This window comes from Neltuma alba, unplaced genomic scaffold (genome assembly GCF_004799145.2).
Source record: "Neltuma alba isolate B1F8T4 unplaced genomic scaffold, ASM479914v2 tig00003187_pilon, whole genome shotgun sequence".
NCBI lineage: Eukaryota > Viridiplantae > Streptophyta > Magnoliopsida > Fabales > Fabaceae > Neltuma > Neltuma alba.
The window spans coordinates 771,165-788,991 of record NW_021633178.1 but is presented as its reverse complement, the minus strand read 5'-3'; the positions used below and the strand labels follow the sequence as shown (position 1 = coordinate 788,991).

General features: G+C 38.7%; 3 protein-coding genes and 1 long non-coding RNA gene across 4 annotated transcripts; 2 read left to right on the top strand and 2 right to left on the bottom strand.

Annotated features, from left to right (window-relative positions):
• Window positions 1-254: 254 nt before the first annotated feature.
• On the bottom strand, window positions 255-3,941 carry LOC114740794 (solute carrier family 35 member F1). The gene is made up of 11 exons (XM_028929025.1): window positions 3,635-3,941; window positions 3,459-3,553; window positions 3,301-3,358; window positions 2,996-3,187; window positions 2,813-2,889; window positions 2,576-2,658; window positions 2,391-2,442; window positions 1,914-1,982; window positions 1,599-1,685; window positions 1,440-1,504; window positions 255-715 (listed from the first exon to the last, which is right to left on the bottom strand). Exons 1-11 carry the CDS (start codon window positions 3,774-3,776, stop codon window positions 604-606), a joined length of 1,032 nt encoding a protein of 343 aa, XP_028784858.1. The 5' UTR covers window positions 3,777-3,941; the 3' UTR covers window positions 255-603.
• Window positions 3,942-4,916: 975 nt separating this feature from the next.
• Window positions 4,917-7,205, top strand: LOC114740795 (zinc finger A20 and AN1 domain-containing stress-associated protein 6). Its single transcript, XM_028929026.1, has 3 exons — window positions 4,917-5,009; window positions 5,827-5,939; window positions 6,203-7,205. The coding sequence occupies exon 3, from the start codon at window positions 6,296-6,298 to the stop codon at window positions 6,806-6,808; it is 513 nt and encodes a 170-aa protein (XP_028784859.1). The 5' UTR covers window positions 4,917-5,009; window positions 5,827-5,939; window positions 6,203-6,295; the 3' UTR covers window positions 6,809-7,205.
• A 3,268-nt stretch (window positions 7,206-10,473) lies between these two features.
• LOC114740850 (purple acid phosphatase 22) lies at window positions 10,474-13,016 on the bottom strand. Its single transcript, XM_028929095.1, has 5 exons — window positions 12,666-13,016; window positions 12,288-12,579; window positions 11,088-11,656; window positions 10,921-11,009; window positions 10,474-10,816 (listed from the first exon to the last, which is right to left on the bottom strand). The coding sequence occupies exons 1-5, from the start codon at window positions 12,963-12,965 to the stop codon at window positions 10,615-10,617; spliced, it is 1,452 nt and encodes a 483-aa protein (XP_028784928.1). The 5' UTR covers window positions 12,966-13,016; the 3' UTR covers window positions 10,474-10,614.
• A 1,875-nt stretch (window positions 13,017-14,891) lies between these two features.
• On the top strand, window positions 14,892-15,926 carry LOC114740866 (uncharacterized). Its single transcript, XR_003739724.1, has 2 exons — window positions 14,892-15,216; window positions 15,309-15,926. It is a non-coding gene; the product is annotated as an uncharacterized LOC114740866 (long non-coding RNA).
• Window positions 15,927-17,827: the final 1,901 nt, after the last annotated feature.

Sequence of the window (17,827 nt, the reverse complement as noted above, 5' to 3'; positions counted from 1 at the left end):
GATATCATTTTATTAGAGATAATTCTGTTCAAATACCGTTCGGCACTAAATGAGAACACATTTTCTAACTAAAATTCAAACCTTACTTCATCAAGTCATGAGGAACTAACTCATTCTGTTGAACCTAACTGCTACCAGTGGAATAGCATCATTTTTAATTCATTAGGTTTTGTTAAAATGAGGTCCACAGCCTTTTCCTACCTTAGATTAGGGCGCCATCCCCTCAGTCTAAATTTCTCATGTAATAAAACAAAAAACAAAAAAACAAACTCCACATTTAATTAACAAAAAGTGGAAGAAATAATAGCCAGTGCCATGAATAAGCATATCGCAGACAAACTGCAGCACAGAAAAGAAGTCTTATTCTAATTGAGACATAGATTATTATCAATAAAAAAGAAAAAGGAAAGATTAGAATGTGATCCCAACATCAAAAACCAACTGTTATCAAAATTTAGCATCTCCTTCGCCATGAGAATATCTTCATTCTTGTAGCTGGGCAGCCCGTCAAAGTTCTTAATATGACGCCACCCAAGTTACATACTGAAGATTCAAAGCTTACAATTCGTAGCGCACTCTTTAACCTGCAAAACGACACTTTCTTCATCTGCCTAAAGACTCATTTCTACTTTCTGCGCTCTCATCATTAAGCACCTGGTATTCTGCTTCCACATTCCCATTCTCAATAGTTGATGCAGCAACAGGCTCCTTCTCTCTGCACAGATGCCATCAGGGGTTCACAACAACGATACATATACACAAACAATAACAAAGATAAGCACACGCAACAAGTACCGGTTGCAGTTGGGTCAAGGTCAAAATCAAATACTATCTCCGATCCTTAATATAAGAGTTAGTTAACTAATTTGACTTGATTAAAGAAGTTTGTTGAGTTAGTTATCTGTAATAATTAAGTTGTTGTCTTCCTTAAAATATCATTACTAATCATGTACTACTTTTGATCCTTAATATAAAACCATGTTTGACTTTTATTTTGATCATAAATATAAGATCTCAATCCACTTTGTCTCTCATATTTATATATTTTTTTCAAAGTGGCCCTTCTAACAATAATAGTTCTAATCAATATACTTGATTAGTAAGGATATTTTAGGAAAGACAACACCTATTCAGGACAAATAACTAACTCAATTTACTTCCTTAATCTCCTCAAATTAGTCAACTAGCTTTTATAATTAGGACCGGAGGTAGTATTAGCTAAAACTACCATTTGATTAAACTTCTAATATATACAACTACTACAAAAATTATTTTGAAAAAAAAAAGATAAATATGAGAGGCAGAGTAGATTGAGATTTTATATTTATAACCAAAATAAAAGTCAAACAAACTGTCAAACAAACTCTTATATTAAGGATCGGAGGTATGGTACATGCCAAATAGCAGAATCTAAAATAGCCAAGTAACCCATGACTTACGTTGTCGAATAAATGACAAGTCCTATAACAACGATTGCGAAGGAGAGGAAGTACAACCAGTCCACCTGCACGTGAATTCAGGACATGGTACTTGTAAGTGGTGATTGAATGTAAAACTGCACTCACAATGCGTTAATTGCTCTGTGTGGACAATAATACCTCTTGGTGATATAAGTAGATTTTAAAAACTACTGCCCACATGTCAGATGTGAGAAGAGATAGATTGAACAGTGCAGCTCCACTCAACTGTATCGGACAGAAGCTTTTTCAGAATTAGACAATCTGTGCGATACTGCTATTAAGCGAAAAAAACATTGAATGATATGATTAATCTGAACGTCCAGACTTTTGCAAGTACACAACAAATTAGATTGTTTGATAGCTATGATATTGTAATTAATCATCTTCGAGCAACTATCTCTGTTTCTGCAGAAAAGGAATTGCACCATGTAAGTCCTGGAGAAGGAAACTAACCTTTAAAACAAAAGGAGCCAGTGTGTAAAACAAGAAGCTCGATGCGGTATAGCCCACCAGAGAAAGTACCTAAGAACGATACAATTTACGAGGGTGGTTAAAATCAAAAGTACCATATGCCAAACAATAATACAGTGATATGGTTCTGGTTTATGTTTACTAAGAACTGGAACTCACTTCTGTCTCGGGCACACAGATAAACTTGTGTAAGCAGAAATCTGATTCATGTTTTGTTCAACTTTTAACTTTCCCACCAAACATTAAGAAGCATTATCACTGTTTATCACAACTTATGCTGTGCGTACTGTCAATATAAAAAATCTTGCAATAGTGATTGAAATTGGAATTTTTTCTGTTTTTCATCTTAAATGGAATATCAGTTAGCTTCCGGGGGCATATATGCAGAGAACAAGAATATAAGTTGCAACAAAATTATTACTAGGATCTTCAATTATACGAGAAATTCATATTACTTACTAAGTCAGTAGACCATTTGATTGATTCCACAGTCTTCAATTCAGTAATGGATCTGAAAGACCATAGAATGAAGGAATACTTTGCGTGCACAAGTTAGAATATATGACAGATATATAAACACACTTCATATATAGGCAAGTTACAAACTGTATATGAGCTGTGACCGAGATGAACAAGAAGGATACCCTTCAACAACGGTGACTAAGAATCCATAAACACCAATCATGGCAACTACTTCAACACGATCTTTTTTCTTGACACAAAATTCCTACATTTTGTAAGAAGAAATCCAAGTGAGTCCATAAAAAATTATAATATGTGATTACAGACTATGTGCAAAGGCCAACTTTATCAAGTTCTAAGACACTGGAATCCATATTGATGCAGACAACTGAACTGATGTAGTCGACATATATATGTACCTCACCAACATTACTCATTGCATAGAAAAAGGTCCCTCCGATAACAAGTATATCGCCCAAGATGGGTTTCGTGCCACCTGAAAGACAAATAATGAGTGGCACTTGATGTGATAAACTATTTGATAGGTAAAGTGAAAAGCAAAGAGAGAAACTAATATTCAATTTAATGTAAGAGAAGGCAACCTCCTCCAGCAATGCCAGCGTCAGAAAGCAGGACTAAGCCAAGACCTATCACGCATAGGACCGCACCGACATACTGCCCTATGGAATATCGAGTGCCAATGATGAACCAAGTTAGGATCATGGCCCAAGGTATCGTCCAACAGTCCAGTAAAGTCACACTGGTAATGGATGAATACTGGTATGCTTCATTAACTGCGCACACAGTAATAGCAAGTCATTAACGAGCTCTAAATTTCTTTCGGCTTCATAGTTCGCGAGCTGAATGCTGGTTTTGCAGCAACGGGAGGTAGGTCAAAGAAACTTACCCAAATAATTCCCTTGAACATCAACAAAGCCTAATAGTAAGTACCAATACCAAGGAATCTGCAAAGCCCAGAAGATGAGGCACAACTTTAGAATCCCCACATTTTCTTGAGATTAATGAGTGAGCACAGAGATAACAGGGAGATGAACATAAGTATACCAGAGGTTTCTGACGCCTGCAAATCAAAATGCTTCCATAAACCAAGCCTAGGGACAAGTAATTGAACATACTCTGAAAAAGAGGAGCATTAACACCTACATAAAAGAATACAAGATTAGGTTTCAGAGTCATAAAAAGTAGCCAAAAACCTTATAAGCAGCTTATTGCAAGATTACCCAGATCAGCTATGAGAGAGGAAGTGAGGCTCATAATTGCCATGACGGCAGAAACAGCTTGAGCCAGCAAGAGTAAGCCGAACACTCGTAAGGTGACATGGGTTCTCCACCACCTTGCAAAGCCAAGCCAAAGCATTTTCATTAAGTTAGTTCGCTCCAATTTTTCAGGACAGCCTCGCCTCGACTTTCTTAATGGACACTGAATCGATGAAGCCGTTCCGTTATATTTCCATCATCCGCGACATGAATTGACTTTGGAGACCGGTAGTCTGTAACTATCATGAGGCTGAAATTGATTTTTTTTTTTTTAAAGTAAATGCTGAAGCTGAATTTTAACGCTTCTAATTTTATGGTAGCTGCACCTTCTAATTGAAACACTCATAGTGATGTCATTATGCTGTATATAAAATGTTCGGAGCTATTTTTGCTGGCCAGATAAAATGATCCAGCCTTGACACTGGTCATTTCTTACGAAGCTAAGGCTACTTAACAATTCAAGGTTAAAAAAAAAAAACACCTTAAACACTAATTTATTTGCTTGATAGTTCTGATTCTCAAATAAAGAAGACTTTAACTGTTTTTAAAACCAAAAGGATCAAATTAAAAAAAAAAGTGAAACTAGAAGGATGAAAATTATGTTAATTTAAGCCCGATGATGGTGATTATAATTGTTTAGAAGCAACAAGATGCAGCTACCGTTCTTCCGCCTAGTTTGAATGGTGGGCCGCGGGAGCGCAGGGGATGACTTCACCCGCCAAGCGGTTGAGCCATGTGTCTCGGGCCTCGGCCAATCAGGAGCCCTGCTCTGCAAACCAAGAATACTTTACAAAAATGTGAATCCAAGTACAATGGTTGGTCTTAGTTTAATCTGTCCCTTTCCTTTACTAATACCCACATGCGTGTCACGCGCGCATTGAGCAATGAGAATAGAATCAGGCCCCGATCCAACTTAAAAGGGACGGTGCTTACTGGTTTGGGCCGGGGGAGCCCAGAAAGAAGGAAGAGCAGGCCCCACTGGGAATTAAACGGGCCACTCCTTGAATGGGCCTTGATGCTGACATTAAAAGGATCATTAACCAAAACCGAGTGCTTCCAGCTAAGCACGATGACTCAAAGCCGTGTTTGCGTAGACAGTATCTTGGCCTCTGCTTTTTATTGAGCTCACCTAACCCCCGCCTTTTCCTCTTCCCGTTTTCCTCCTTTCTTTCTTTCTTTCTTTTTCCCCTTCTCCTTATAAAATAACACTACTACTAAATACTAATTATCCTGCTTACCACGTCATCTGCCTTTTATTCATCGCCTAACCAACTCTGCATAATTAGCCCTTTTTTAATTCATATTCGTAGCCGCTCTTCTATCTCCGGAATTTATATTAGTATTTCTCCTCTTCTTTTTCATTCATATTTTGTAGGGGTGTTCAAGGCCGGCCCGTCCCGGTCGGCCCGTTCCGGTCCCGGTCTTATTGGAACGGGACGGATCCGTCCCGAAATTTTTCGGGACGGGACAAACCGGGACGGGACAAAAAAGGGACCGGGACGGGACGGGACACAGGACGGGGTCGTCCCGTCCCGGTCCCGTCCCGGTTCCTTTTTTTAAAAAAAAAAATTTTAATTTTTTTAATTTTTTATATAATATCATTTTTTTCATATTTTTTTAAGATTTGAGACTATTGTATGGAACTATGGATATATTTATTTAGAGTTTTTATATTTGTTAATGATTTGAGATTATTGATGATTAGAATTTTTAGCAAGTTTTTATTGTGTTAAAAGCTTTTGTTTAGAGTTTTTAATAACTATTATATGTAATATTTTGAGCTTTTGTTTAAGAGTGCCCAAACAAATAAAAAAGATGTTTTTATAAGATTTAAACTCAAAAAAATATAATTAAAAAATTAGATTTTTTTAAAAAAATTAAAAAAATTAAAAAAAATTAAAAAAATTAAAATAAAAAATAAAAAAAATTATTTCGGGACGTCCCGGTCCCGTCCCGACCGGGACCGGGACAACCCCGGGACGGGCCGGGACACGGGACAGAAAATCTGTCCCGTTACTGTTCATCGGGACGGAACCGGGACGGGCCTGTCCCGGTCCCGATCCGTCCCGTGAACACCCCTAATATTTTGTCTCTTAATTAACATTTCAATTATGACGTTAATTATTTTTGAAAATAATTATTCTTGTGCTTGTCAGGTTTCGCCGTTGTTTCCTGTCTTCTGACTCCGTCGATATTTCCCCTCTCCTTAAAGATTCTTTCTCCTCTTGTTCCCATTTCCCATCCTTATCTCCTCTTCTTCCTCCCTCAGGTACTGTTCCTCCCTTTTCTCTCCTCCCTCTTCGATTTCTGCTTTCTTAATACTTCGAAGTTTGTATTTCCTTTTCCTCTATCCTTCGTTGTCTTCCCCAGAAAACCTACGGACGTACAGTACAGATCCTTTGTCTTCTTTATTTCCCCTTTTCTTTTCTCTTTTATCTTGTCTCTGGTTTTAGCCCTCAATCCCTTATTGTCAAGATCACGCCTGCAAAGATAGATATTCACGCTTCCTTTATTTCCCTTAAATCTCTGCAGGTCAAGGTTTCTTTCAGCGTCAATTCCATAATCCCCTTCCCAAATTCTGAGACAAAGCTGGTCTGTAAGCGCAGATCCGGAACGAAGAACAATATGGCGGAAGAGCACAGATGCCAAGCTCCAGAAGGCCACCGACTCTGTGCTAATAACTGCGGCTTCTTCGGCAGCCCGGCCACCATGAATCTCTGCTCCAAGTGCTACAGGGATTTCCATTTGAAGGAGCAGCAAGAAGCCTCCACCAGATCCACCATCGAAACCGCCCTCTCCTCCCCTGCCGTGCCGTCCTCGGGGTCAACTCTGTTTCCGGGCCCGGAGCCTCCCGTTCCTGCGCCGATGTTATCATTGCCGGCAGTTGCAGTAGATGCGTCGAGCTCGGCTGCTGCATCCTCCGGGCCGGAAGTGGCGACCGCGCAACCGAACCGATGCGCTACATGCCGGAAACGGGTCGGGCTGGCGGGATTCAAGTGCAAGTGCGGTGTCACGTTTTGTGGAACCCACAGGTATCCTGAGAAACACGGGTGTGGCTTCGATTTCAAGAAGGTGGGCCGAGAGGAAATAGCTCGGGCAAACCCTCTGATCAAGGCTAAGAAGCTCGAAAGGATCTAACGGACACCGCATGATGTTGGGACCACGGCGGTTGAGGATAAGATATTTGAAGAGAATGATCGGCAACGTCCACGGGGGACCTCTGTCGTGATCGTTGGAAGCTTAATAGGAGGATGAATAATCTCCGGGGGACGAGATTTTAAGTTTCCGTCGTGTAGAGAAACTAGGAAGGATGAAAGAGTCAAAGAGTGATGGGAGAATTTATGGCTTTGCTTTGTAAGAAAAAAGAAAAATTGCCTTTTTCTTGTTTTGCTTGGAATTGAGATGTCGGGTCGACCCAATGGGTGGTTGAATTGTGAAGCACTTGAGAGTTAATCTGTCCATTGCCAATTCGGCGTGGAAAGCAGTGTTTGTTTTTCCAATTACGAAAGTGGATGTCACCTTATCGTGTTCGTTCCTTGTTTCTGCTTGTCATCATTTGAAATGGACGAGGGCGTCCACTTATGCTCTGCCAAGCAAAATAATCTACTCAGAATTCAACCCCCCCCCCCCCATATTTGCAGACGCGCATCTTAAAAAATGTGCAGGCCATGGTTTGGACCAAATGGGACGCTGCATTGCCGAGCGAGTTCGAAATCATATAATCTTCCTAACTCCCTTGTCTTCACTTCCCGTATACTATTTTCAATATTTAATATAAAATTTCGTTTGATTTTTTGCCCTCAGAGTCAACGCCACGGCACTACCCTGAATTCTAAAAATAAATCAGGCTTGAAGTCAGCCACAGGTGATGAGTGGATGAAAGAAGAGAGAGGCCATGCCCAAAGCCCCGAACTATATATCACTCTGTCTATTACATGGCACCTTTTGAAGGAGATGAATGGTTTTTGTTAGATTTTCATTGTCCCTTCTTCAACGCAGGAGATTAAGAAAATCATTTTTTGGATAACATTTAAAAATTTAACTACCCTTTTTTTTTTTGGTTTAAATCGCAAAAGGATGATTACATGATTGGAGGCATTTGATGATAAGTAGGTGAGCGAGTACATAATATGTTGCGTGGGTTGAGCTGAGCTGGCTACAGGGTGGAGGAAGAATGCGAAACAGGTATGGCCTCTGGGATTATTGTCTACGCGTCGCCATATGCCTGGATGTCCAATTAATTCTCATTAACTAAATCCAGCCAAAGGCCTAAGAGATGCGCGTGTCTTGCGTTTTGTCCCCTGAGCCGGCTTTTCCCATGCTGGACCTTTTGAGTGTTTGTGGCTTGTATTTTGTACTCCCTCGTGTGCTATATATAAATTTTAAATAATTAAATTATATTAGGTTAAAAATACATATTTTTTAAATTTATTTTTATTTATTAAGAGAGTAAATAAGAGACAATAAATAGAAAATAATTAAAAAATATATGAAAATAATAGTAATATGAGAATAAGAGAATGCTAAATACAGTCAATTAAAAATAAAAATACAAAAAAAAAGTTAATAAATACTTAAACAAACTCAAAAATAAAACCTATACATTGAAGGAGTATTAATTAAGCATGCCCACCCATTTAAATCCATCTCATCGTATTCTCTCGCACGCCAATTTTGACTGCCGATTACAGATGCGGCCAGTACACAGTAAACAGTTTTTTCCCCATTGTTTTAATATTATTTGCCACGTTATACTAATGTCAGCCTTCGTTAAAATAATAATAAGCGGAAAACGTGTTAGGGGTCACAATTTAGGGTGTGTTTGGGTGACACCCCAAACCATGGTTTGGGGAATAATCTACCCAAACAGCCCCTCCAAAAACCAAAACCATGGTTTTGGGTCAAAACCATGGTTTTGACTCCAAAACCATGGTTTTGAAAAAAGCAAAATTTTGTTGCTTTTGGAGAAAAAAGGGAGAGTGTGAGGGCCTATATGATATGTATCTTGTTATTTTTTTTATAAACATATTTTTTATAAATATATTTAATCTTATATTTTATAAATATATATACACATTAATTATTTATTAATTATATTATCTTATATATTATTAATTATGTTGGTAAAAAACATATTATTAACAATTTTATTCCTTCAAATTAAAATATATCATAAAATCTATTTTTTCTGTAATTATCATATTAACTTATGTCTTTTTTTTAGTAATTTGTATATATAAAAAGTGCTTCTGATAACAACTATCCAAACACTCTCACTTCTCAGAATCACTTTTTTACAAAATCTATTCTTCACAGAATCTATTTTCCCCAGAATCTATTCTCCAGAATCACTTTTCCAAACCACGGTTTGGTTTCATCCAAACACACCCTTAGCCACTTGTATCTCCGGTAAATACTCAGTTTGTTTCTATTTCTGCAGTTTTAAGCTTTCCAGTAAATATTATCCCAGTCCTTAATAAAAATAAATTTGATATTCATTCTAATTATAAATATAAGATCCTAATCTATTTTGTTTTCAAAATTTATTTATCCTGCCCTCAAGTAATTCCTACATTAATTGCATATATAATAAAGTTACTATCAATAGATAATTTAAACACTCGTGATTAATAAGAGCATTTTAAGAAAGATAATATTTATTTATTACAAATAAGTAGCATAACTAACTTTTTTTAATCTCTCAAAATTAGTCAATTAAATCTTATATAAATACTATTATTTTAAAAATATCATACATGAAATAATCCCTATGCAGTTTTTTTTGTTTGAGTTAAATAACTACAAAATTTTGATAACGAGACAACTTCAAACTCCGATGCTATGAAAAGAACGTGCAAAATAAAGGATGACGAGTTTATTTGCAGGTTTATAACAAATTATGCTGTTTATATTTCTATTTTCCAGCGCAAGATTATGCGCCTAAAGGGGAATCCGTCGAATCCATCCAATTGAAGTTGAGATTATTGTTTTTGGGGTATCCTGAAGTTGATATTCCTTTAGGTCCCGTTTTGTAGGGATCATTGAAAACGAGAGATAAGAATTAGGATTACAATTGAAAAAAATTGTTAGAATGGTATTTAGCATGAGTAATTATTTATTATATGAGATTAGATAAACCTATAAAGGTAGGATTGGAAAATACTACTTCCTCCCATGGTATTCCCCAATCCCACATATGTGAGTTTGACTAATCCACATAACAAGCAGTCTCTTATACTAAATGCTATTTTTAATAGATTTTCTTAATTCCGGTCCCAATCCCTATCTCTAATTTTTAATGCTTCATACCAAACACAACCTTAGTTCTTGATATAAGACCTATTTAATTTAATTAAATTAAAAAAGTTAGATATGTTAGTTAATTATAAGAAAATGATATGTTTTTCTTAAAACACCATAATCATCTTTTTTAATATCCTCTCCTCCTCTTCTATTTGATTATAATTGAGAGAGATTATATGGTTAATTTAAAAAAAATTAATAAATATGATAATAAGTTTTATTTAGAACCAAATCAACTTAATAATTAGGTTTTATATTAAATAATGGGAAGTATTAATTCAGACATGCTAGGCCCATAGGCCCACTTTGGAATGGGCTTACACTTGAACCTCAGCGCTTAGGCCCTTGATATTTATGAACGAATCCAGCGATGAGGCCCAGTTTCATGAGCTAATAATCTATCGGGGCGCATGGACAAATTCAGAAACAAAGGATGATCAGGTCAATCAGCTCGCTTTCTCCTGTCTTTTTCATTGTTCTTTTTAATTGAAAGTTTCCGGCCAGCAATAAAACAATCAATGACGATCAAAATATAAAGCGAAAATAATCCTACAGGAAATTAACAAACAAGAGACTGGTTTGAAGCTAACTAAGGCCGAGCTGACGCGCAATAATTTAATCGGTGTAGCCTGTGTTTTTAATCAGAGTTCATCACAAGTGGGGTGCCAGCATGCTTTGGAGCTGCTTAAACTGTGTATCCAAACGTTGTCAGCTTCAAATGAATCAGTGTCGTTGTTGCGGTGCCATGACCAATACGCGTGCGTCTCGTTCAGGATCCTCAACCTTCCATGCCCAAAGCTTGGCTCCCGATACAGCGACAGAGGGCTCGATGGACTCTTAAACCTATTCACCCCAAAAATAATGGACACACATATCAATCTCCAAAGTCCAAACTAAAACCACACGTACGTGAATACTAAGCTAAATGTTAAGCACAACAAGCTCACGTTAATGCAAGTCCCTCCCGGTTTCCTCCGTCCCCAATCGTCACGTACATGGGACCGCACGGATCAGCCTTGTCGTTATAAATTCGAGCCTGCAGTTGATGGCTAACATTAGAAAATGAGAAGAAAGTAAAAGAGGAAAGGAAACAGAAGGGAGGAACATGACTGACAAAGCGTTCGTATGCATGGACGTGTCCGGCAAAGACCAAGTCAACTCGGGCGTTATAAAGCAGATCTTCCATGGCCCGTCTCATGCTCTCGCCTTCACCTTGGTGCGCCGTGTTAGTGTTATACCAAGGAGCGTGAAGGAGAGCAATGAGCCAAGGAGTCTTGCGGCGATCGACACGGGCCAAGTCGGCCTGAAGCCACTTGTACTGGTCAGAGTCCACGTGGAAGTCGATGTAAGAGCCCAGCATGAGAACGTGGGCACCTGCGACCTCAAAAGAGTAGTAGAGGTTGGAGGTGGAGCCACTTTCCTTGAAAGGCATAGGCCAACGAGCATTGAAGGCCGTGAAGCTTTCAGGGTAAGTGGTGGGAAACGACTCGATCTCGTGATTGCCCTCCGTCACCATCCATGGCCGTCGGCTGGCATACGGCTCCACAAAACGACCGAAGGAATCCCATAGTGGTTGATGAGTGTCCGCATATGACAGGTCTCCCGGTAACAGAAATACGTCATAGTCTTTGCTATCGGCGTGTTTTAAGGTCGATGCAGTCCATTCTGTTTGCCCCAAGTCACCTACATATACATTCCCAGTAGATATCAATTTCATTTTATTACAGGGGCTTCTCATCTATTTTGTGGCAGGTTTTTTGTAAGATAATGCACCAAATCAGAATCCAATCAATCCAGAAATATCGATATCCTCCTTCCAAGAATAACATGTTTGTGAGCTAATCACCAGGGAAATAAATAACTGCTTCAGTCAACTGACCAATAATTAATATGGCAATTATGAAATTTCGCTGCACAGTATTGCATTCATAACTAGCCTTGTTTCTAGCGGATCCTAGCTCTATATACCCGGATCATAAGTTGTTTATAGGAACTTTGACATGGAAATCGAGTTTGATGCTACTTTTTATCCTCTCTGTGGTTCGTACAGCCAAATCATGCGTATCCATGGCCGGGGGATGTATGTGTCCTATGATTTTTGACGTATGCGTGCCTAATTTCCAACAAAAATACTAAACACATGCAGAACTACATCTTTGCGTTGCCTTCAAGCTAAGCATTATCCAAAACCCACCCTCCAAGGTTTCTATTTCTAAAACTTGTGGCCAGTGCATAATAATCACAAAAGAACGAAACCAAAAATGAAAAGATTACGACGACGTAATTGGAAAGAAATGAACGAGCGACAATTTACCAACGACCACAAATTCAATGGGGAGGTCAGCCGGAGGAGTCTTGAAGGAAAATTCAGGGCCAGCCCCACCGCAGCGATAGAAGTAAGTGGTGCTTGGCTCAAGTGGTCCGATTTTGACATGATGGATCTTGCCGGAACTGTACAAGAAATATTTGTACGACGTATGATGCCCCTTTGCCTTCTCACTGTATTCCCCAGACACTCTCCCGTACTCTACCGTCGATGGTGCGTGCTTGTCCTCTGTAATCCACGACACCTTCACGTGGTCTCGCCCCACCAGCGAAATATGCACCTGTCATCCAACACCAGTCCATCAAGAACATTCAACACAAAGATGAACGACGCAAATATTGAGTTCTTGATTGATAATTGAGGAACCTGTTGAGGATCAGAGTCGGAGCGGTCGTGATTAGTGAAGATGACTGGGCGAGGAGGCTGACGAGAGAACTCGTTCAGCTCATTCGACAGTATGGGCTGAGGAAGCAGTAAGGAGCACAGGGCATGAATCAGCAGAGGGAACACCAAAAGTGACCTGCATTTCCCCATTCTGGGGGTTTGCCTTGTTGCTTGCTTCAGTAAGCTGTGATGAATAGATTGTGTTTCGGGTTTGGGGTTTCCGAGGATAGACGAGGATCTATATAAAGGGGTGGCAGACGCCATGAAAGAAATACAATACATTATTTAATTTCGACTAGTGGAGGGGTAATTTGAAATCGATTCCGGCCGGGGGGGTTTGCAATGGCGTCAAGTAAGTCTCAGAAGAATGTTGGATAATCCTTCCGCAACAGCCACAAGAAAGTCTCCACTTTGCTTTCTCTGGATTGGTTCTCTCTTGGCTTTTCTTGGGCAAGCATGTACGCTAACCCAATTCTGTCCTTGTCAAATTTCAATATATGTCAACCATCGGCCTGAAAATATATATATCTTCCCCCTATCCATATTTATGAACATTTTGATTATATGAGCGAAGTGGAATAGATTCTTAACACTTTCATCGTATCCTTTAAAGAAAGAAGAAAATGAACCTAGCCAAGTTGCTGATGTGGTCGCCAAGCCAGTTACTTAGCCACCAGTAATGGTTGAAAGGTGGCGAGGGCCTTTTGCTAAAACCAGAAGGTTTTCAGCTTCACCTTCAATCATCTAAATTGATTACTTTTTTTTTTTAAAAAAAAAAGTTCTTACATGGTTCAAACTTTTAGATTCAGATTATTTGTATCAAAACCTTAAATTTTAGATTATATATATACACTGGTTAGGTGTAAATAAAAGTAGCACTTGGGCGGAGATTTTACTCCGACTCGTCGTAATAATAAAAAAAAGGGGCTCATGCGATGGGTTGGAGAACACCCGAAATCTGGAAATTTCAAAATTACCTCACTGGCACTAATAGGGATTGGATCTAGTGGAAGGGACTAGTCCCTCATAGTGTGGTGAACCGTTTGAATTCTTATTAGGAGAGGTATCTACATTTAGAGCCCGACAGTACCTCGAATAGGATTGCCTCTAATAGATGGATACCTATACTTTAGTGGGAAAAAAAAAATTACCTCACTGGCGTGGACGCGTAAACATCAGAATATCCCTTGGAATATGCCTATAAAGAACAACCCAGGCCGTGTCTGAAATTCTTCTACTGGTTTTCTTCTTCCAATGATGCGAAATCGCTGTATTGAATTAGAAATTCAATTCTGGAATATTATATCCAGTTCAAAATACGTACCTTCTGAAATGAAAAGAAAGAAAATTAATCTTTTGATCCTTATAATTTTGACTCATTTATAACTTGGCTCCTATGCTTTAATTCGGTGCAATTCAAGTCTTTATAGTTTTGACTTGATTGCAACTTAGTTTCTAAAATTTGACTCATTGTAACTCGATCTCTATAGTTTTATCTATTTTATAATTTAGTTCTTGTATTTTAAAAGAATGAAATTATATATCTAACAAGGAGATGAACTAAATTATAAAATAGTTAAAAGTACAAAGACCGGATTACAACAAGTCAAACTTCAGGAATTGACTTATAACCAAGTCAAAACTAGATGGACTGAATTACACTGAGTCTAGGTATAAGAATTGAATTACAGATGAGTTAAAACTATGAAGATCAAAAGATTAATTATCTTAGAGGAAAAAACTTATTCTAAACGGCCTATGCGTGCTGTAGGCTCATATATAGGGTTCAATGGACCCAAATTTAAACGGCCTATGCGTGCCGAATAATACTTTTTTGGGCCAACATCAATTAAACATACTCTTATGGCTTGACTTTTTTTTGCCCCCCATACAGCTGCAAAATTAGGTCATGGTCTAAATTTTGTTGGGCTTCAGCAATGCAAATTCGGAACCCCAAGCCCAATGGACAACAGGCGCCATCCCCCCTTTGCGGCGAAGTGTCGCGTGGTACAGTAGCCAAGAGAGGAAACTGCCGGTGGAGACCCTCCGAGCTGGGCTTCGAGTTCTCAGGCGACATTCATTCTCGTCTTCTTTTTATCGACCCTTTAACATATCTTATGCCTTGTACATATTTCTGCTTGCATGCTGAAGTGAGAAGCTATTAACTCTTGTCACATTTAGCTCCCGCATTTTCTCGGCTTCAACAAAATGAAGAGGCCACCTCTCATATCACATATCTCATCAAATCTAAACCTTCATTGATCCCGTCTAGGTATCTTCTCATTCTCCTCCTCTGATTTTGTTGGTTTCATTGAAAGTTAAACTACTCAGTTTAAACCCTCCCGTGAATATTCCATTTAGTTTCTGGTAAATTCTTCCGCGTGAAGTGCTGAGTACTTGATTTCATGATGTTGTTTTGAGTTTACGAAAATGATGTTTGAACAGATTATATTTTGTGAATTTATTGATGATCAGTTTTTTCAAAGGTGCTGGCTGATAGAATGATTGGAGAGAGAATTCTGCAATTAATTTGGTGAGAACCCTATTTTGCCAAATTTATGCGAGAACGATGGTCTATTGTCTTTAGAAGCGTAACACTTATGAACTACTAGTACCATTTGGCAGATCTCGGGCTGCATGTCACTGTTGATGTTTGGAACAGGGGCTTCCTTGGACCAAACAGGCTATCCTTACGAGTCTGTGTGGACAGGAGCGGGTCAATTTTGTACGTTTCATGTTATGAATCAGAACCCAACTCTTCATACTTGGCATGCTATGCTTGTAATTAAACAGTCTCTTTACCATTTAGGCAAAATGTGTAGCAATCAAGTGATAACATTATTGTCACAATTTTCCTTTTCTTTATATAAAAGTGAATCCAATATGTTAATTTTATGAGGGAAGAGCTTCCCTGCAACATTCCTCAGATCAAGGTTAAAAAAATAGTTCTCCTTAGCCCAGTCTAACTGATTCAAATTGTCTTCCATTGTCCCAACTGAAGAGGAGAGCCTGCTATTTTGGAAGTCAGGTTTAAACATTTTTCTTCATTGGAATGAAGAAAAGGGCCGGACAGTTTCCTCTAATTTCGGTCTTACGGCATGTGCCTAACATGTACCCACCCGATATGAAAGTTATGTTTGAGGTCAGTGCAAGTGTACAACAGTAAATTCTAAAGTTTAAAAGTGAGACGGAACTGTATGTTTTGGATTGTCTGAAATCTACTGAGGAAGAGTTTTGCAGCCCTGATCATTGCCTACAGAACTTCAATCATAGCCTATCTATTCAACTGCATTGAAGCCAATTCGCTAACCAATCGAGATAAGTACTGTTTCCAGTTGAAATCTAGTGCACAAACATAATGCCCTGCTATCTGCCATTATTTCATCCATTAATTGGCTGTAATAACTTTTCCTGTGGTTTTGAAAGGCATCTTTGCCCCTTTTTATGCATCCACAAACATGATTAATCTCCTTTTCCCTAACTTAATTATGTTTCTAAGAGAAGTTCATTTGTTGACGTTTTTGGTTGGGATAACACTTTTCTGCTGCGATTTGAAGTTAAATCTTCTGGTTGTAACAATTGAGTGGTTCTCCACGGATGATGGATAAAAGGTACATAATGCCTCTAAAGACTCCCTGAAGGAGAATGATTTTCACCTCCTCAGCCATAATGTTGAAGAATCTTTCATGATGTATTTGAACAGAAGCATTGACATTGACAACCGTTTATGTTCCAAAATCTTCAAGCTGAGATAAAGATCATGCAGTGATGTATTGTAGACCTTTCTTAGCTGTGGGTGTGTTACATCTGGCTAACACAAACAGTAATGTTATAGCGAAATACTTTCAATCAAGGGCGTAGCTTTATAAAGTTTGAAATTTGATAGCATTATTTCCCACAATTTTAATTGGATTATCAATTCTGCCGGATACGAGCATCGTGGAAATAATGTTGTGCTACAATGAAATCTTCATCGCTAGAATTAACGAACAAATAACCCGTGCTTTTGTTGGCTTGCTTTGAATATTGATTAGAGAACTAAGCTTTACAATTCCTTGTCTTAAAACTGTCCATTTGCTTTAAATTTGAACGAGAGGTAGCTTTGACATGCTAATGGAAGTGCGGTGCTATATTAGAATGCGTCTTACCTTTTTTGGCGCATACAAATCCATATATCACCATTGAGAAAGGAGTGTCGTTTCTTGGCCAACAGAAAATATCTGTAGTTCTGTGATAAAATAATATTCTGAAAAATATTGATCAAATCTGAATATGACAATTACCGCGTCTAATTTCTGGTAAAGCTAATTTTTTTACGGTTACGAGAGGATCCCCTAAGCCCTGAAGCACCCGGTGATCAGAATGCGGAAAAGTTCGACGATGAAACCAACCATCATCAGATAACTTTATGAACAGAGTTGGACTGGAGGATAGCGTTACCCTGCTGCGGCAGTTAGTATCAAGCCCTAAGAAATTGATCAGAGCCTAAGCTCACGTGTAGAGTCGGAAGCACTTGACGCAGCGTAATAATGGAAGCAAAAAAACCATCATTAACACTGCACGAATCGGTATTATGGGGAATCATTAAACATGACCTCAGAAAAAGAAGTGATGGGGGGAGACTTTAAAGGCCTACTCCAATACTGATGAAGTCATGAATGACCTTGGTGTGGTTAAAAATACCTCCATGCCTCTTCGCTGTTCTTCTTTTTACTCAACTCATTACCAGTGGGTCACTCGCAGATCTTTGTATTGCCAATGGAATCACACGCCCACCCCCATGATGAAGAGATACTACTTGAACAGGATTGAAATTTCAAAGCCCTTCACGTGTGCTGGTCCTTGATCACGTCCTTTACTTCTCACTGGGTGATGCAATCATCTCCTTTCCTCTCTTTCTTTCCGTCTCTCTCCTTATTTTTTGGCTCGTTGAAGAATAAAAGATGGGTCGTCATTACCACACTGCATAATTGTAATTATAGGCTTGGTATATGATGATGGGTATTCATGAGTGCCAGTCTTGCAAAGCCTCTCGAGCACTGTCATGCACATTTATGACCAGATTTAAACTCCTTAAGTGCCATGGCTCGTGAAAGCTCAGATTTTTCATTAAAATATTCAATGGGGGTGACTCGTAAATGCAG

Coding starts and splice junctions, on each gene's coding strand:
- LOC114740794 (XM_028929025.1), bottom strand. CDS start 3,776: ATGAAAATGCTTTGGCTTGGCTTTGCAAGGTGGTGGAGAACCCATGTC. Junction 1,983..2,390: donor TCAAATGGTCTACTGACTTA/GTAAGTAATATG, acceptor TATCGTTCTTAG/GTACTTTCTCTGGTGGGCTA. Junction 1,686..1,913: donor TGGCTCCTTTTGTTTTAAAG/GTTAGTTTCCTT, acceptor TGTCCGATACAG/TTGAGTGGAGCTGCACTGTT.
- LOC114740795 (XM_028929026.1), top strand. CDS start 6,296: ATGGCGGAAGAGCACAGATGCCAAGCTCCAGAAGGCCACCGACTCTGT.
- LOC114740850 (XM_028929095.1), bottom strand. CDS start 12,965: ATGTATTGTATTTCTTTCATGGCGTCTGCCACCCCTTTATATAGATCC. Junction 12,580..12,665: donor CCGACTCTGATCCTCAACAG/GTTCCTCAATTA, acceptor GTTGGATGACAG/GTGCATATTTCGCTGGTGGG. Junction 11,010..11,087: donor TCCATGCATACGAACGCTTT/GTCAGTCATGTT, acceptor CATCAACTGCAG/GCTCGAATTTATAACGACAA.